The 18,100-nt window shown below is 47.4% G+C and overlaps 1 protein-coding gene across 2 annotated transcripts in view; it reads right to left on the reverse strand.

Annotated features, from left to right (window-relative positions):
- The window catches only part of DIS3L2 (DIS3 like 3'-5' exoribonuclease 2), a 373,782-nt gene that overhangs the window by 28,264 nt on the left and 327,418 nt on the right, over window positions 1-18,100 (reverse strand). For both annotated transcript variants that reach the window (XM_060015926.1, XM_060015927.2), the window contains one exon: window positions 11,697-11,776. In XM_060015926.1, the coding sequence (XP_059871909.1) occupies window positions 11,697-11,776 (80 nt within the window). The remainder of the gene's footprint in view (window positions 1-11,696; window positions 11,777-18,100) is intronic.

Below are 18,100 nucleotides of genomic sequence, written 5' to 3' on the forward strand. Positions count from 1 at the left end.
TCAGCCTCCATAATCACATGAGCCAATCCCTCATAATAAATCTCCTTACATATATACACAAATATAAATAAAAAAAAAAATATATATATATATATATATATATATATATATAGCCTACTGGTTCTGTTTCTTGGAGAACTCTAATACCAAACATGTCTTCATGATGTTTATATAGTTTTCTTAAATGGGATATAAGAAGAATTAACCATAAAGAAAAAACCCGATACACTGAACTACATTGAAATGAAGAATTTCTGTTCATTTAAACACCACCAAAGAGAGTAAAAAGGCAAGCTACTGAGTAGAAGGTATCTGCAACATGTATAACCAACAAAGGACTCACACCCAGAATAGAGTGAACTATAAGTCAACAAGGAAAACGGAAAATCTAGAAGAATAATGGGCACACGATTTGAAAAGGCATTCTACTGAACGGCCAATAAATATATGAAATATCATATGTTGCTGGCAGGAGTGTTAAACTGGTACAACCACTTAGGAAAATCATTTGGCAGTATCCACTAAAGTGGGTATTTTCTCTGAGTTAGTAGTTTCACTCCTAGGTATACACTCAAAAGAGATATGTGCATGTGTGCACCAAAAGACACGTATAAGCAGAATTATTTATAACAACCTCAAATTGGAAACAACTCAAATGTTGACTGAATTAATGCAGATTGGATAAATTACAATGTATTCATACAAAGGAAGACTTATAGCAATCAAAATGAATGAATTAGGACTATATGCAGCAACAACGATGAATTCTCAAAAACATAACGCTGAAAGAAGAAAGTCAGACACAAAAGAGAAGCCACTGAATGATTCCGTTTATATGAAGTTCAAAGCCAGGCAAAACTAATCTGTAGTGTCAGAAGCAATGATGGTGGATTCCTTTTTGGAGGAGAGAGGGGTATGCTGGAAGCTCCTGGGATGCCGAAATGTTCTATTTCTTGATGTGGGTGATAGTTACATGGGTGTGTTTGTTTGCTAATACTCTTTGAACTAGATGCACATGACTTGCGCACTTTTCTCCATGCATGTCATAGTTCAAAAATAAGTTTCACAAAGTGAGTTTATGTAAGAATCTATTTTCCAGCGTGTTGACTATGGAAGAAAACAGTGGAGTGGATATTAAGTCACCCTACGTGCTGAGACACGGGGACCAGTGTGCATGATGTGTCTGCATCTGGCCTCTGTCCAGTATAATCTCCCCATTGCCATTGGCTTCCACATTTCCTCACTCTGATCAGTTCTGCCCTTAGAATGTCGGCAGGAGCCGAGGAGCTAGCAATTTCTATCAGGGGCTGAGCACCCTGGCCCAGCAGCATAGGAAACCTCTGATGAGACAATTCAGTGCTTTACAGCATGGCTTCAGGCTCCACCGCACCCCCCCACCCCATTCTCCCAAGACGTAGGGAAAGGGTGCTGACTCAACACAGCTGAGTAAGAGCTTCCCTGCCCTGGCCACCTGTGGGCTGCATTACATTTGTGGGAGACTGGGTGACTGTAACCCAATGGTAATGTAAGCTACACAGAAGGCAGTCTTGCTGACCCAGGCCTTGCTGCCCTCCCTGCCCAGGACCCACAGGCAAGTTCAGTATCACTCTGTGTAGCTGTTCCAGGCCCCACCCCTGCCGTGTATCACATGGCTGAGGCAGTATCCCAGGGAGAAGCCTGCTGGCTCTACCTCTGGTTTACAGCTTGAGCTGGGTGGGCCAGGGCACCACTAGGGGAACTGGCCTCCCTTTCTGTAAGTGGGAGTGTTCATACTCACCCCCTTCCCTTCCTATAGGGAAAACTCAGGTCAAATGAAACTGCATTTTGGCACCCAGGATACCATTATTGTTGCTGCACGGAGTGAGGTGGTGGGAGGGAACAGGAGCCCCCACCATCTCTCTGCACGGTGTGGAAGTGGAGAAGCGCATCCCTCACTGATCACCGTCTTGATTCCAGCAGCTTAAGCAGGAGTCATGCCCGCATCACACCGAAGCCCGACACTAAAGGCTGCGGTGGAAAACTGTGAGCTCCCACCTGCACCGCAAGCGGCTGACTCCAAGACGCCCGCTGCAGCTGCCGGCTTGCTCCCATGAGGTCACTTCTGGCACCTTTCTCTGGCTGAGTTGCCTCCAATTTCCCCAAAAGCCCTCCTCCTCCGCCTTGATTTCCAGCTCTCCTTTCTCCTAACCAAGGGCTTCACCAGGAACAAGGAAGGCATTCTTCATTCTAACCTGGCAGTGTCAGCGGGAGGTCTGGAGGCTCTCAGGTAACACCACTCCTTAGCCTGAGGAACTGGCATCAGGTCCGAGGTGCAGGCACACAGTGTCATTTCCAAAGTACTGGGAACACTGGGAAGTGTTAGTGTTGGTCTGAAGTTGTCAGGGCTGCTGGGAAATATTCCATCTGCTTATTTAGGTGAAGGAAGAGGACACGAACCAAGCAGAGGAGGAAACGAATTAGATGCAGGGCTTTATCCAGGAGCTCTGCTCTTTCTCCTGCCTGAGTGCGGTGGCCACGAAAAGGCGCCTCTCAGCTCTCCTGCCACGGGAGCATAAACGGCCTGGTGGCCCAGCCGCAGCCCCTGACCCACCACTGCACTGACACCAAGGCCACACTTCCCGAGGGCTGCTCCCAGCCGGTGACTAAGCACTCGAAGGACCTGCAGGATGTGAGGCTTCTCCAGCAGGTGACTTTGGTTCCAGGACTTCCCATCAGTCTGGATGAACCTTCTTAAAACTGGGCTGCAGCCCAAGACTCTTCCTACCCAGTCCTCCTCCTATGCCTTCCTCCATAGGGGCTGAGCTTGTGTCAAGATCTGAAGACTCTCTTCCTGCCTTCTCCTCTTCTCTCCCCTTCTAATCCTGTCCTGGCATCTGCTTCTCAGCAGACCTGATGTGTTAACACAGTGGTACTGGAGTGGGTCTGAGAGAGAGGCAAAGAGATGGAGTTTGGGGCCTGGCTCGCTTACTACCCAGTGGGCAGAGACGATACTCTTCTGAGTCGAATGTGGGGCATGGAGAATCCCTGGCACAAAGTAGTGGCCCAGCTGCTCAAAGACTCACCAGTGGTGACCTGGGAAAAAGCCTTTGCTTGACCGTGTTGATTCAAGCATTTGAGAGCCCGGGTGGTGCAGCGTCTACCAGGACCATGAAGTGAGGCACACGGTGCCCAGCAGGGAGACGGTGACAGGCTGAGGGCCCTCAACCAGCAGCTGCAGGCTAAGCCGCAGAGCCAGAGGGCCTCTTACAGAGGCAGCTTACAGAAATGTGGCCCACACTCCCTGCGGAAGGCTAGTGACATCCTGTGCTGCAAGACATGCAGGGGGCCCACCCTGCATCCCCCACCTCATTTCTGGGGCTTCAAGGCCCGTAACTAGGTTTAAATGTCAGGGAAAATGGGGCTGGGGATGTGCTGGGCCTGATAAGGCAGAAAGAGATTATATACCAAGAGTGGGAAGGATGAGCTAGCAGGATTTGAGGGCCTTCATCAAAGGGGCCAGGAGATGAGATGAGCAAGAATTTACTGTTTTGGGCGAATTTTCTTGGGATGTGGGATTCAGCACCCTTTCAAAGACCCTAAGGGACGGGGCAAACTCGCTGCTGGAGTGGTCCTTAGAGGCCTGCAGACAGCGACAGCTAAGGCTGAGCAAATGGAAGGGCGTGAGCTGCCCTGGCAGACAGCTGGGGGAGGAAGAAACAGGCTGAGTCCGGAAGACCTAGCGGAGGCCTATGGGCTGTGGGGGGGCCCACAGGACACCCCCTTCACCAGGCTCATCAGAAGTGTGCTGGTGAGAGGAACACCAGCATTGCTAAGGAGACTGGTAGGAGATTTGCGGGCCACCAAGGACAGCAGAAGAGGCAGTCACAGAGCTGGGCTCATTAACGCCTATGGGGGTGATGGAACCCAAGGTAGCTCAGGCCAGGGGTAACACAACAAGGGTCCCTCTGAACTACAAGTGATGCTACTGCCGGGATTCTTCCCGCTGCGTATCCAGGGGTCAGCAGGTGAGAGGAGGAGTCGCGTCATGGTGGGGAGGGACTCTCCTGGTGCTCCCTTGCGCGACTGTGAACAGACACATGGACATATGTGTCAACCCTGTCCTGAGAAGGATGTGACAACCAAGGGCTCGGAACCTCCCAATGAAGTTTTGAGTCACACCACCAGCTACGCTGCCAAGACCTGCTGAGGCACCGGCTGAAGGTGAGAAGAACTCTATGGACCTGCTGAGGTGCCGGCTGAAGGTGAGAAGAACTCTACGGGCAGCAGAGGCGGTGGTCTGTCCCATTAACACGTCCTTTCTAAGCTCTTCCTCAGGAACAGAGGCCACGGGAGCCAAAGAGAAGCTGCTCCCCACACGAGCGGAGAAACGGATCTGTGCAGGGCAAGGGGTGGGCTGCGGCTGCCCACAAGAAGCCCCGTCCAGGCAAACGGCCCTGGCCCTCTGGATCCCTGTGCCCAGGGGTGACTGGGCACGGCAGGGGTCCTGAGGCAGGCCCGCCCCTGTGGGACCTGAGAACAGCACCGTGGGCTGACACTCTGCCTGCCCAGCCCCCTTTCCCCGTCCCTCTCCTTCACAGGGGCAGGCCAGAATGGGCTTTGGAATCTGCTAGAACTAGAGGAAAATTCAGGCTCTGCTCTTGACCATGGTGTGACCTAGGGCAGGCTAACCTCTCTGACTCTCAGCCTTGTTTTGTTTTTATTTTATTTAATCTGTAAAACTGTGAAAATAATATAACCTCCTTGACTTTTTTGAAATCTGTAAAACTATAAAAATAAGATCTGTCTTGAATGGTTTTGAAACTAGAAATAACTTGGGTAAGCCCCTAGCCCAGTGCTGGTGAGCTGTGGGCATTCAGGAGGTGGTAGCTCCTATCACTATTATGCTACGGATCAGAAACTCGACAGGTCGTGAACAAAGTGTAGCCTTGCAATTATACTCAGCTGCTGCAAGTTTGCTTGGCATATTTAATGCTCTTTATAATTATTACTATGCCCTCCTATCAGGCAAAAAATGGTAGGTAGTGATGTAAATAACTGCAATTACTACGATATTTACAGAATTAAATCAAATGTTTGCAGTCTCTTTCTTCTATGTGTTAGTTCTTCAGAATGCATAAACCATCCAAGGAAACCGTTTTCCCTCATGTCATGTATAATTTAATCCTCATGATAATCCCACAAAAAATGAAAAGACAAAGGTTGGAAAGACAAAGGCTGAGTAGCCAGGTTCCCTCTCTAAAAGGATTCAATTAGGTCTCCCAACCCCTGTGGCTAGGCACTACGGGTACTGAAATAAACAAAACAAGGCCTTGACCTTAAAAGGACTCAACCTAAGTGCCCATCATCGGATGAATGGATAAAGAAGATGTGGCACATATATACAATGGAATATTACTCAGCCATAAAAAGAAACGAAATTGAGCTATTTGTAATGAGGTGGATAGACCTAGAGTCTGTCATACAGAGTGAAGTAAGTCAGAAAGAAAAAGACAAATACCGTATGCTAACACATATATATGGAATTTAAGAAAAAAAAATGTCATGAAGAACCTAGGGGTAAGGCAGGAATAAAGACACAGACCTCCTAGAGAACGGACTTGAGGTTATGGGGAGGGGGAAGGGTGAGCTGTGACAGGGCGAGAGAGTGTCATGGACATATACACACTAACAAACGTAGTAAGGTAGATAGCTAGTTGGAAGCAGCCGCATGGCACAGGGATATTGGCTTGGTGCTTTGTGACAGCCTGGAGGGGTGGGATAGGGAGGGTGGGAGGGAGGGAGACGCAAGAGGGAAGAGATATGGGAACATATGTATATGTATAACTGATTCACTTTGTTATAAAGCAGAAACTAACACACCATTGTAAAGCAATTATACCCCAATAAAGATGTTAAAAAAAAAAAAAAAGGACTCAGCGTAGAGGAAGTAGGAGACAAGTAAACCAGTGCCTGAAGTGCACTGTGATGAGTGCTGAAGCAGAAGCAGAAGCGGACAGGTGTGGCAGAGGACTGTGGAGAAGGCACTCATGCCTTCGTGATGGCTGTCAGGGGTTGGAATGGCTTCCCAGAAGAAGTAATACTGGGCTGAGAGTGGAAGGAGAAGTAGAGATTACCTAGATGGGTGTGAGCGGGCGGTGGGAAACAGTGGTGTTCTAGAAACGGGGCATGGCATGGTCACACAGAGACACCTTGCATGCGGCAGACTCAAGATGGTCTGGCAGGATGGAATGTGGGGTACGCTGGAGCAGGTAAGTGTCTAATCACAGAGCTGTCTTCTGGTGACGGCTGCCCAGTCCCTTCCTCTAGCCTATGAGCCCCTGAGGGCCACGTGAGTGTTTATTCAGCGCTGCAGCCTCAGTGACTAGTTCTGTACTGGTACCCAGCAGAAACTCTCTGTACGCCTGTTGAATGAATGAGTAATCAGACTCACATTTTCAAAAGTTTATTTAGACTTCTGGTTCTGACAAGATGGTAAACTGAACTGATGTGGACCTTTTTCCCAACACAAACACAAAGAAAAGATGGATAAGATATACCAAAAGAATAATCTATGACTGAGCATTAAAGAAAGAAGGGAAAATTCCCAGCTACTTGAAATGAAGAGGAAACGAAGTCAAAGCCATAATCATTACCATAGCAAAGGAGGGCCGGGGGCAGGAGACCTTGATACGGTTACAGGAGTTAAGGTTTTCATGCCCACAGAAGGGAGAAGACCTGGCCGGGAACTGGAACTGAGAGCCCTGCAGAAAGCCAGGATCCAGGAAGGGCTGCTGGTCTTTGAACAGGGACCAGGAAGACCTTTCTCACAGCCCAGAGGAATGTCTGTATATGGCGCGGAGGGGAGGCGCTCCTTTGTGGGATGGGATTCCAAGCCTGTACCGCATGTGTGTGTCAAGGCTGAATGCACACTACCCGGGTTCTGAGAACCCTAAGCCACGAGGTTAACACCAAACTGGCAGAAGACCTACAGAACTCCCAGGCTCATGGCAGAATAATGGCAAAAGCAATGGAAGAATGCATCCACAACCGGGGGCATATGGGACTCTCACAGCGAACACAATCCCTGCTTAACACAATCTCCTGATAAAAAAGAACAAACCGTGTGGAAAAATGAACCACCATAAAGGCAAGTCAATAGAGACGACATGTGGGAGAACTGGTACCCTTAGAACTAGAAATAAGTGAACAATCAGAAAGAGGCTATAAAATGAGTGTAATCAAAATAACTGGAAGAGATGAAAGGAACAGAAATCATAGTGAAACACTAGGACAGGAAAAAAAGAACAGTAAAAAAAAAATAATGGGCTGATTTTAAAAAGCTCCCAACAGAACTTCTAAAAATTAAAACTAAACACCCAAATCAGGAAGGGGTATCCAAGAGCAGATTATAAACAGCTATAAGGAGACCAGTAAACCGACGGACATTTTTGAGGACGTGCCCCACAATGCAGCACTGGCAGAAAAGGAGGAGGAAAAAGAGAAAGAATAAGATGGTAGGTTTCTAACAGGAGCTCCAAAAGAACAGATTAGGGAGAATAAAACAGATAATAGATAATTTCAAAATGGGAAGAACTACACTGAGTCCTAAGCTGTACAGATGAATCTACCCTTAGACGTAATGTAGTAAAATGGCAGAACACTGAAGACAAAAATAACATCGCAAAAGCAACCAGAATGAAAAGGCACGTAAAGCTCCCTCAGGCTGCAGAGTGGAAGCGCTGGAGGTGAAAGAGCTAAAGGCAGGGAGGGCATTTTGCACAGGAGCTCAGCCGTCCTCGCGGTGAAGAGGAGGACGGTGGGGAGTATGTGGACAAAGCTGTTTGTCTGTGCAGGGCGCCACCATCCACGGAGTTGCTCCCAAGTCAGAAGCAGCCACTGGCCTCAGTACTGCTCCCACGGCTCTCAACTCTCACCGCTGGAGCGCACCCTGGAGGGTGCTGCAGTGCCTTCTTCTAGTTACACAAACTCCTTGAGGTCACAGACCAGGCCCCATTTATCTCTGTCTCCCTAGTGCCTCGCACAGTACGTTGTATGGAGTAGGGGCTTAATAAATGTTGAACTGAATTCTCATGAATCACTTGTTCACACTTTTAGGCCTGTTCTTTGCTCTCTGAAGAGACCTCCGAGCCCTAACTGGAAACACATGACTTTCAATCAGTTCTGGATTCACTGGATTTAACATGCATATTAAAGGCAGGTGAAGTTTCTGCAACAGAGAAAAAGAAGGTGGTCCCCAGGTCTGTGGGTTGCAACTGGCAGTACCTGTCAGGGTGGTGGGGAGGCCGGAGCCTCACACCTCTTAGATGAAGATTTGAACAGTGTTTGGGAGGCTGGCAGAATAATTCAAGAAGAGCTTTACTAATCTAACCTGAGGCACAATAGGTGCCTCAGCTTCTTTCCCCTAATGACCTCAGAGCTTTAAGAATGCTTACCTGAGAGCCGTGCCCTCCAGGGTCTAAGTCCCATCAGAGATGGACAAGTCCCAGGGCCTGTCCTCCCTGGAGCACAGAGGCTAAACGAGCTTCTTGACGGAGAAGAACGGGATGACATAGAGTCACGGATCGGGGCTACTAGGATATTCCAGGAAAGGAAGCTGACACGAGAGTCCAGGAAGTATAAAAGCGGAGTGCCTACTTTCAGGACTACTCCATTTAATAGGAAAAGGCCACTGGGGAGAACTACCGAGCACCACAGTACCTACTCAGAAAAACTTCTTTGCTGATGGACTGAATTTGGCAGGGATAAATACGAAAATGATTACAAATTATACTGCAGAGAATACCCAGACAAAAGCGGTAGTTTCAATTATTAAATGTACCAAACTAATATTCAGCTAATTTCTTTTATATGTAGAACCTCATCTCTCTGCTGCCGTTGCCTTCATGTTACTTGGCTGAGACAACATGGGCCCCTTAGGGCCTGGGGTGGAATCTCCTCATTTCCTAAACACCAATGTTGAGACTCAGGTAGTCGAGGGAACTGTCCCTAAAAGTAAACAGAGGAACACAGGGCAGAGCCTGGGAGAGAGGAGAAAGTCGCAGGCAAGCTCATGGGGTTCTCCACGCTTGACTTCACAGTTCACAGGGAGGGGAGGCTGCCTTTGGACAGAGCGCTCACAGCTGAGGGCTGTCAGAGGAGCGTGCACCAGCCTCTTCCCTACTCAAAACTCTGCCAGCTGCAGCCACGGTGCAGGGATGCAGCCCTGCTGGCACTGGGAAAACAGAAGCGAAGTCATGAGGATTTTCCTGACACGATTTTTCAGGAGAGGCAGTCAACGTTTACTGTGGGCATTCTACGTGCTAGGCCGGCGACAATGTCTTCCCGTTCAATCCCCATGACAATCATGCCAGAAAAGTTATCATTAGTCCCATTGTTCTTAACAGATGAAGAAACCTGAGGCTCGGGGAGGTTAGAAAACTTGTCCACGGGTTGAGAATAAACTCCAAGACTGCCTCTAGCAAGAGAGAACGGTAGGGAGGGACCACTGAGGCATCTGATAGTCACACTTTCCGAGATCATGGCTCCTACCCAGTTTCCTACACAAAGGCTTTCTTTTACAGGTCTTTGGTCCAAAGCTTATCAGTACTTACAGCTCCTACATTCTCTCCTACATTGCTTATTCTGATAATATGCTAGGAGTCGGGAATTAGGCCAAGAAACAGAGTTAGGCTACTTTCTCCGATCGGTTTTAAAGACAACGTAAGTTGTTGTCACCGGACCTCTGAACTGCTCAGACATGAACTTAAAGCTGGTGCCCTTCTCCCACTGAACAAAAACTCTGCCAACCTTATTTCCAAAGAGCAGAGAGTCAGGCCAGAATTGGAGTATGTAAACACCCCTGAGCCTGACGCCACTGTGTTTCTGCGGCCACAAGCTGTCGTGTGACGGGCTGCCATCCACGGCCATCCAGCAAGCATCAGGGAGCTCAGGGCAGCGCTGACAAGGAGGGCTTATCGCTTACAATTCTCTCACTCCCTAACAATGCTTGCCCCTGCCACCAAGGGACTCACTCACCTGGCCCCGTCAGTCCTGACCCAGAGAAGTCTAGCCCTACTTCTCTACTGAACCAAGCATTATCAGAAGCTGAGACTGTATCTCTGACACAATGGCCTAGAAATCCTGTAACTGTCTTCCAGAAACAGTGCCATCCAAGAGGAGGAATGATGGTGTTAAAGGATGCTTGGTCAACCTTTTCTGAATGATTAACTTGGTGGGAATTGAGGGTACACAATAGCTGACGATAGCATCCTCCTAAAGATAAATTACAAAGAGGAATAATGCCTTGAAAGTAATCTGAATGGAAATTTGGTCACAAAGGCACACAGTAACCCATCTTCCACCCATAACAGAGCATGAGCTCTTGAAGAAGACGCGAATTTCTCTTCTGGAAGGTAATGTATGATTCCACTGGCCTGTGCCTATTTGATCCTTCCACTGGATAAAATTAAACAGTTGGATATTCAAACAATTAGTCCTTGAGTCCAGGTTGGGACTATTCTTGTCATCAATGAGGTTTCCAAAAGTAGCAACTTGGGACATCAATTGCCTTTCATCTATTTTCTTCCCCGAATTAATGTGATAATGCTGACCGCTGCCTCACACAGCTGTGGCAAGTGACCTTGAACAAGTTACATACATTCCCTAGACCTCAGCTTCTGCAAGTACAACAATAATAAAAGAAAACTCTTCAGGTTACCATGAGAATTAAGTGGGATGACAAACGTAGTGTCCCTGGACTGTGCCTAACACACAGTAGGAGCCCAAGGGTAGCTGCCCTCACCATTCATCAGTCCTTGTCATCATCAGGGCACACGCCCTTTATCTCACTCATCACCACTTTCACTGGCCCACAGACAAAAATACACAGTCAAGGAGGCAGTCTGTGATGAAGAGAAGAGGTGTATAAAACTATGCCAGGCGCCATCTTTCTAATAAGGCCACCAACTTAAACCTCTGTAAGTACCCAGAAGTACCCCAACTCTAAAATTCCCAAGGTAAGGGGGCGGCGAGGGATAAATTGGGAGATTGGGATTGACATATACACACTACTATATATAAAACAGATAACTAATAAGGACCTGCTGTAGAGCACAGGGAACTCTACTCAATACTCTGTAATGACCTATATGGGAAAAGAATCTAAAAAAGGAGTGAATATATGTATATGTGTAACTGATTCACTTTACTGTACACCTGAAAATAACACAACATTGTAAGTCAACTATACTCCAATAAAAAATATTTTAAAAATTTAAAAAACTTTTTTAAAGAAAGAAAGAAAGAAAAATTCACAAGGTGGAGTATCACAACAAACCTATAAACATAGTTTAGTCAGACTGAATGACAACAAAAGCCAAAGTCACACAGTGAACCCAATTAGCAAGCGCATGATTGGAGATGAAGTGGGTAGGGGAGTATCTAGAGGAGCTGGAGCCTGGAAAGGAGGCTTTGCTTTGCAATAGACTTCTAATACATTACACCTGCTCCTACACAAGTATTCCAAGTCCTATATTGAAGGGCAAAAGAGATTTTACAGGAGAAACATTTTTGTGCCAGCTATTTTCTAGTACAGTCACAAAAAGTGTGATTCCCTCCCTGACAATCCCTTTGTCGGGGAAGCCCAGTGTAAGGAAGGCTATGGGTGCTACCCCTGCAGGACATGGTGAGCTGACACTCTTTCCCACAGAGTGACTTACTTGTTGCTGTCACGGTACTCGTAGATGTGACATCCTTGAGGCAATCCTGTCTCGTGGTCCAGAGTAAAAGCAAGCTTTAGCTGAATAAGGAGAGAAGAGAAAAACAAGTAAGTTTCAGGTAGCATGCTCTATTCATTCTGATAGCTGAAATGAAAAACAACAACAACAACAAGACAAGCGAAATCACACTCCCTCAAGATGATGTGTTGTGGAGAACCCGGGTCTGCCCGCTCTGGGAAGAGCCCGCACCTTACGGGGACACTGTTGTCAAGGAGGACTGTTACCAGGACTTGACTTCTTCAGTTAATATGCAACCAATTTTTTTTATTAAGCACCTACTTTGTGCCAGACACTGAGTAGCTGATGGGGAAAGAACAGTGAACAGTAAGCAGAGAGGATCTTATGGTCTAGTAGAAGAGACAGACATCAATCACATAATTATGCTGATGAATGGAAAACCTTTTTTTATATACATGAAACTTTGGAATAGGTTCTCTAAAGAAGGAAAAAACCTCCCATGTTTCTACAGAAGTAAATAACCTGGCCTAGACTGGGAAAGTGGGAAGGAGGGGTTACCTAGACTGTGGAAAGGATGGATGGGGAGAGAAGAGGGTCCTCCTCAGCAGAGAACATAACATGTATAGAGCCCTCGGTGCAGGAGTTGCAGGAACTGAAGGGGAACTGAAGGATGTGTATGGGGAAATGGTGGGCAACGATGCTGGAGAGGAAGGCCAGGGCAGGGTACACAGGACCTTCTCAGCCATGTTAGAGTTTCTGGCCTTTACCTTACTAGCAAAGGGAAGCCTCTGACATGTCTTAAGGAGCGGGTGTGTGACATGACCACAGTTAAGTTTTCGCAGGATCCCTCTAGCTACTGCATAGAGAAAAGATTGTAGAGGAGAGAGCAGAAGTAGGAGCCCCGTGGGAGGCTACCGAGTAGTGCAGGTGAGCAGTGAAGGGGGCTGGGACGAGAGGGCAGTTGGGCAAGATGGAGAGAAATGGACAATTTGAGATCTCAAGTAAATTTTTAGAAGTAGAATTGGCAGAATATGCTGATGGATTTGGTGTTGGGGAGTGGTGAGGACAGAAAAGAAGAAATCAAAGATGGTTCAAGTTTTTGATTTAAACAACCAGGCAGGTGGTGGTTTCATTGCTGAGTGAGAAGACTGAATGCGGGGATGGGTAGAGAGTCCAAAGTCTGGTTCTGGACATGTTAACATTTTTTTGGCTGTGCCACGAGGCATGTGGGATCTTCCCTGACCAGGGATCGAACCCGTGCCCCCTGCAACGCTGCAATGGGAGCAGAGCGTCTTAATCACTGGACCTCCAGGGAAGTCCTGGACATGTTAACCTTGAGGCACTCAGTAGCTTTTCCTGATTAGGGAAGATCAGGAACAAGGAATCTGGTAATAAACTCTGGATTCTGTCTTACCCCTAGGTTCTTCATGACATTTTTTTTTTCTTAAATTCCATATATATGTGTTAGCATACAGTATTTAAGACACAGACCTACTAGAGAATGGACTTGAGGATATGGGGAGGGGGAAGGGTAAGCTGTGACAAAGCGAGAGAGAGGCATGGACATGTATACACTACCAAACGTAAGGGAGATAGCTAGTGGGAAGCAGCCGCATAGCACAGGGAGATCAGCTGGGTGCTTTGTGACCGCCTGGAGGGGTGGGATAGGGAGGGTGGGAGGGAGGGAGACGCAAGAGGGAAGAGATATGGGAACATATGTATATGTATAACTGATTCACTTTGTTATAAAGCAGAAACTAACACACCATTGCAAAGCAATTGTACTCCAATAAAGATGTAAAAAAAAAAAAAAGAAATGGATTCTGAGGGGAGCGCTCGGGTGTTGCTGGGAAGCCGGAGCTCAGTGAGTTGTGTGTGTCTTGCTAGAGCCCAGCTGGCTATGGCAGCTCTAACATTTCCAAATGCAGGGCCATTTACTAGATTTACAAATTCACTGGGTTTAAAAATCACCAGGGGCGGAATTCCCTGGTGGTCCAGTGGTTAGGACTTGGTGCTTTCACTGCGGTGGCCCGGGTTCAATCCCTGGTTGGGGAACTACGATCCTTCAAGCTGCACCGCGGGGCCAAACAAACTAATAATAAGTTAAATTAAATTAAAAAATTAAAATCACCAGGGAAGTTTTAACTAAAATTAACTGCACATTAGGAGGATACATTGTTATAACTTTTTTTTTTAACTGCAAGGCTGTTGACACAACTAATGATCTGCATCATCAGATGCTGGGTGACTTTTCTCTTCCTTAGAGGGAAACGAGCTTGTAGGAATGGCCTGTCCTCTCACTGACCCAGATGAAAATACAAAAACAGAAACAAGCCCTCCTTTACCATCATGGACCCAGGAACTTCAAGTCAAAGGCATGTTTTCCCCACAGAGCACTGCTTGGATCTTCCAAGCCCTCTTTCAGTAAAACAGAAAACAATTATTTTAAAATATCTGTTAATTACAACGCTTTTTTCTTTACTTCCCTCTTTGTAGTTAAGGTAAGGCCTATATTCATTTAGTCCACTTCAGACTGCACTGCTTAGAAATTTTCAAATCCTTCAATTCAGTGATTCAAGTTATGAATTTATGGCTTAGAAAAATTATTATAAACGTAGGAGAAAAAGTGGGTTTTTTTTTGCAAAACTGTTTACCTCAGTATTATTTACTGGAAAGACTCTAAAAAGCCAACAATAGCAAAATAGGTAAATAAACCATACTGTAGTCACATGCAGAATAGCAGGCAGCCATTAAACTGTTTATGAAGAACTTTTGTTAACCTGGGAAAGTATCTGGATTAGATGAAAAGCAGCAGGATGTGTACTCAATTATATAGGGAAAAAACCACATTAAAAAAAGAACAAAGAACGCATAGAAGACTGGAACGATATCAAAATGGCAACAGTGACTGCTTTACTTTCTTTGCATTTTCCAAAGTCTTTATGAGAAGCATGACGAGATATAAGCTGTTGTCCTTAGTCATGAAGGAATTATGGGAAACTTCATTCCTGGGGGATTCTCAAGGTCAAGAAACTATATGTACACCAATTCAACAATAAGGTGAGTAAGCAGAGGTGGTGATGGAGATGGGGAGAGAGGAAATGGAGACAGAAGAGCCCTCATATTTATTGAAAGCCTACCAAGTAAAGGCTTTCCTTTATCCTGACCACAACCATTTGGTTTTTTGTTTGTTTTTTTGTTTTTATGTTTTTGGGTTTTCTTGGGGCCGTGCCGCACAGCTTGTGGGACCTTAGTTCTCCGGCCAGGGGTCGAACCCGGGCCCTCGGCAGTGAAAGCGCGGGGTCCTAACTACTGGACCGCCAGAGAAGTCCCCCGTGACCACAGCCAAGTGAATTCGGTATTACTATTTCCTTTTCACAGGTGAGGAACTTGAGTTGGAAAAAGGTGAAGTAATTTGTTCAAACCACAATTAGAACTGGAATTTCAACCAGAACCTGTGTTCTTGCCACTTTACCAGAATTTTGGACTTGGTGATGGCCCGGAGATAATAAAGTCTGCAAAAGAGAGAGGAGCCAAAGACAATGAATGTCTAAGGGTTTTTGCCTTGGAGAGCCAGGTAGATGCTTCCCGTGATAAGGAGGAATGGCAGGGCTGGGAGTGCTGATTTTAAGGTGCCCAAGAGGTATCTTAGTGGAGGTGACCAGTAGGCAGCTGTGTAAATAATTCTGAATTTTATAAGCAAGACCGTAACCTGGAGGTACAGGTCTGGGAAACTTTGGATGCGAAGACAGATGGCAACTGAAGCCACTGGAGCGGATGAGATGGTCCTGAGAGAGTATGTTGAGTGAAAATGAGGTTTTCGATAGAACAGCTACATTTAAGAGCTGGACAACAGACACTGAGAAGGGGTAGCCACGGTGTTCTAAGTTATGACGTTACAGGAGCCAAGGCGGGAACACGTCGTAAGGAGGGAGCACTCAGCAGCGTCAAATCCTTCTAAGAGGTCAAGTAAGAGAGGAACAAGCACCTGAACCAAGAATCTGCAGGATTTAGCAACGAGAACCCTCAGGACAGCGGTGGGAGCAGAGGTCAGGGCGTGATGGGCTGACAAATGAGCAGAGCGGGAGGAAGTGGGGATCATGAGTGTTAACTCTCTCAGCAAACTGCAGAGTGGCTGGGAAGAGCCAAGGTGAATGGAACGGAATGGGACTGGCTACCAGGATGCGGGATTGAAGGAGAGTGGACTGTAAGATGACAGAGACTTGTTTAAATGCTGATAGAAGGAGGAAATATAGAGGGAGGGGTTGAAGACACAGGAGAGAGATGCCTGAGATGACAGGAGGGGGTGGAATCCAACATGCAAGCGAAGACCCTTTCTCACTGCAGCGGTAGGGAAGGCGGGGTGGGGCTGAAGATCTATCTATGGATTTGGGGTGGGTGGGTATGCGGGCATGGTGGTGGTTTGGAACGTGCCAGCCTGATTATCGTTCTTTTCTAAGAACTAGGAGGCCAAATTACCTGCAAGGAATGGAGGGTTTGGTGAGGGAAGGAACGGAAGTTGGAGGAATATGATGAAAGTTTGAAATTGCTTCTCTGGAGAACAGGAAAAGCAGTTGACCGGAGACGAGCATAAGGGTTGCCAGGGAGCATTACGGGTCTAGCTGAGGCCACAGGATCTGAGGTCACCGTAGCAACCATCTGTCCAGATGATTTTTTTTCTAGCAACCTAGATGCTGGCATGAAGAAAGTTAGGTGGGTGTGGAGCTGAGCATTTGCCAGAAAGGCCTGAGGGAAGAATAGGTTTGAGGGATCAAGGGCAACAGATGGATCAGGGACTCTATGGGGAAACGGGCAGGAAATACAGATGGAAGGGACTGACTGGAAGAAAACAGAAGAGTCTGGGTGAAGGAGGTCTTGTATGGAGTTAATATTCTTTGAGTACGTCCTCTGTCCTAGGCACCTTTCACGTGTGACTTTATTTAATCCTCCCAACAACCCTGCGAGGTTGGCTCCTATCCTTACACTGCAGAGTAGTTTAAGTAAATTAGCAAGTAAGTGGCAGAACTGAAGTGTAGTCCATGTTGCTAACCACTGGCCTATACTGGCCTCCGAGGTGTCCATGAGGTCAAGGAGAGGGTTTGTGGGAGTCACTGGAGGCTGTGGTCAGAGAGAAGGCCATGTCTGATCTTGGAGATGGAACAGTCAATCACAAGATGCAAGGAGAAGTCGAGAAACGGAGAGTCAGAGGTTGGGGTGGGGCGTGGGGTCCTCCCTGAGAGGTCTGATATTCATTCAGGAGGATGAGATGCTGTTGCCCAGATAAACCAGTCCACAAAGCGTGTCCCTGCAGGTGTGTAGGTATGTGTGGGTGTGGGAGTAGGCACCTACTATGTGCACGGCTTAATACATGAATGAATCGGTCCAGCTGGTCCCTAGAGCAGACGTAAGTGCATGTCTAGCAGTCATTTCCTCCTTCCTACTGGTATTCTAGTTTCATTCAGCTATACGCCCTCCCACCCCAGGCCAGGGGATTCAAGGGGAAGCAGATCCAATCTCCGGGGCTGGACCTGGCCGTTCTAAGGTAACCTCATGCACCTTTCAGTAACTGATCAGGAACCCATGCCAGCCAGTGCACGGCATTTCCTGGCCCTAGGCACTGCTTTAGGAATGGTCATGTGATCCAACGGAGGCCAGTGTTTGCTGGGTGCTTCCGGGCACGAGGGCCAGAACTGCTGCAACTTGCTTGCTACCAGCCTGAGAATGGAGCCAACTCACACAGGAAGCAGACTCAAAAGACCCAGAGAACAGCAGAGCCAGGGCCTCGATGGAGCTGTGCCCGGTCTCTGCCAGCCTTCCGGGCCCCGGCCGCTCTTTGTAATTGCTCATTATTTCTCTCAAGGACACCGACACTCTCCACTGCCCTGGCTCTGCTCTCTCTAATCCACTCTCCATAACACAGCTGAGCCATCCTTCTGAACACAAGCCTGATGACACTTCCATCTGTAAGAACCCTGATGGCTTCCTGCTGTCTATATGTCGGAAATATATTCATGAATCAAACACGGTCCAGGCCCTCTGGGGGTTGGTTGCCCACGTGAACAAATATGGACTGTGACCAAGGGACTGGTGGGGTGGCAAGTGCCGAGGAGGGTATGCCAAGCCGGAAGGGCCCCAGGGCAGAAGACGGGCGTCTTGAAGGAGAAACACAAGTCTGCCAGACAGGGAAGAGCGCCCCGGCGTCGTCCTGCTGCAAAGCTCTGTGCGTTCCTTCTACAACTGCACAGCTCACTGCATGAGGCTGGACCAAGCCGTGCACACTCTCCTACCTCTGGGCCCCTCCTTGTGCCACGACTGCTTCCAGGGGAGCCCTTCCTGTCTGTCCCAGCAAGATCCCACACATCCTTTGAGATTCTCTCTGTAAAACT

Source organism: Delphinus delphis, chromosome 7 (assembly GCF_949987515.2).
Source record: "Delphinus delphis chromosome 7, mDelDel1.2, whole genome shotgun sequence".
Classification (NCBI taxonomy): Eukaryota; Metazoa; Chordata; class Mammalia; order Artiodactyla; family Delphinidae; genus Delphinus; species Delphinus delphis.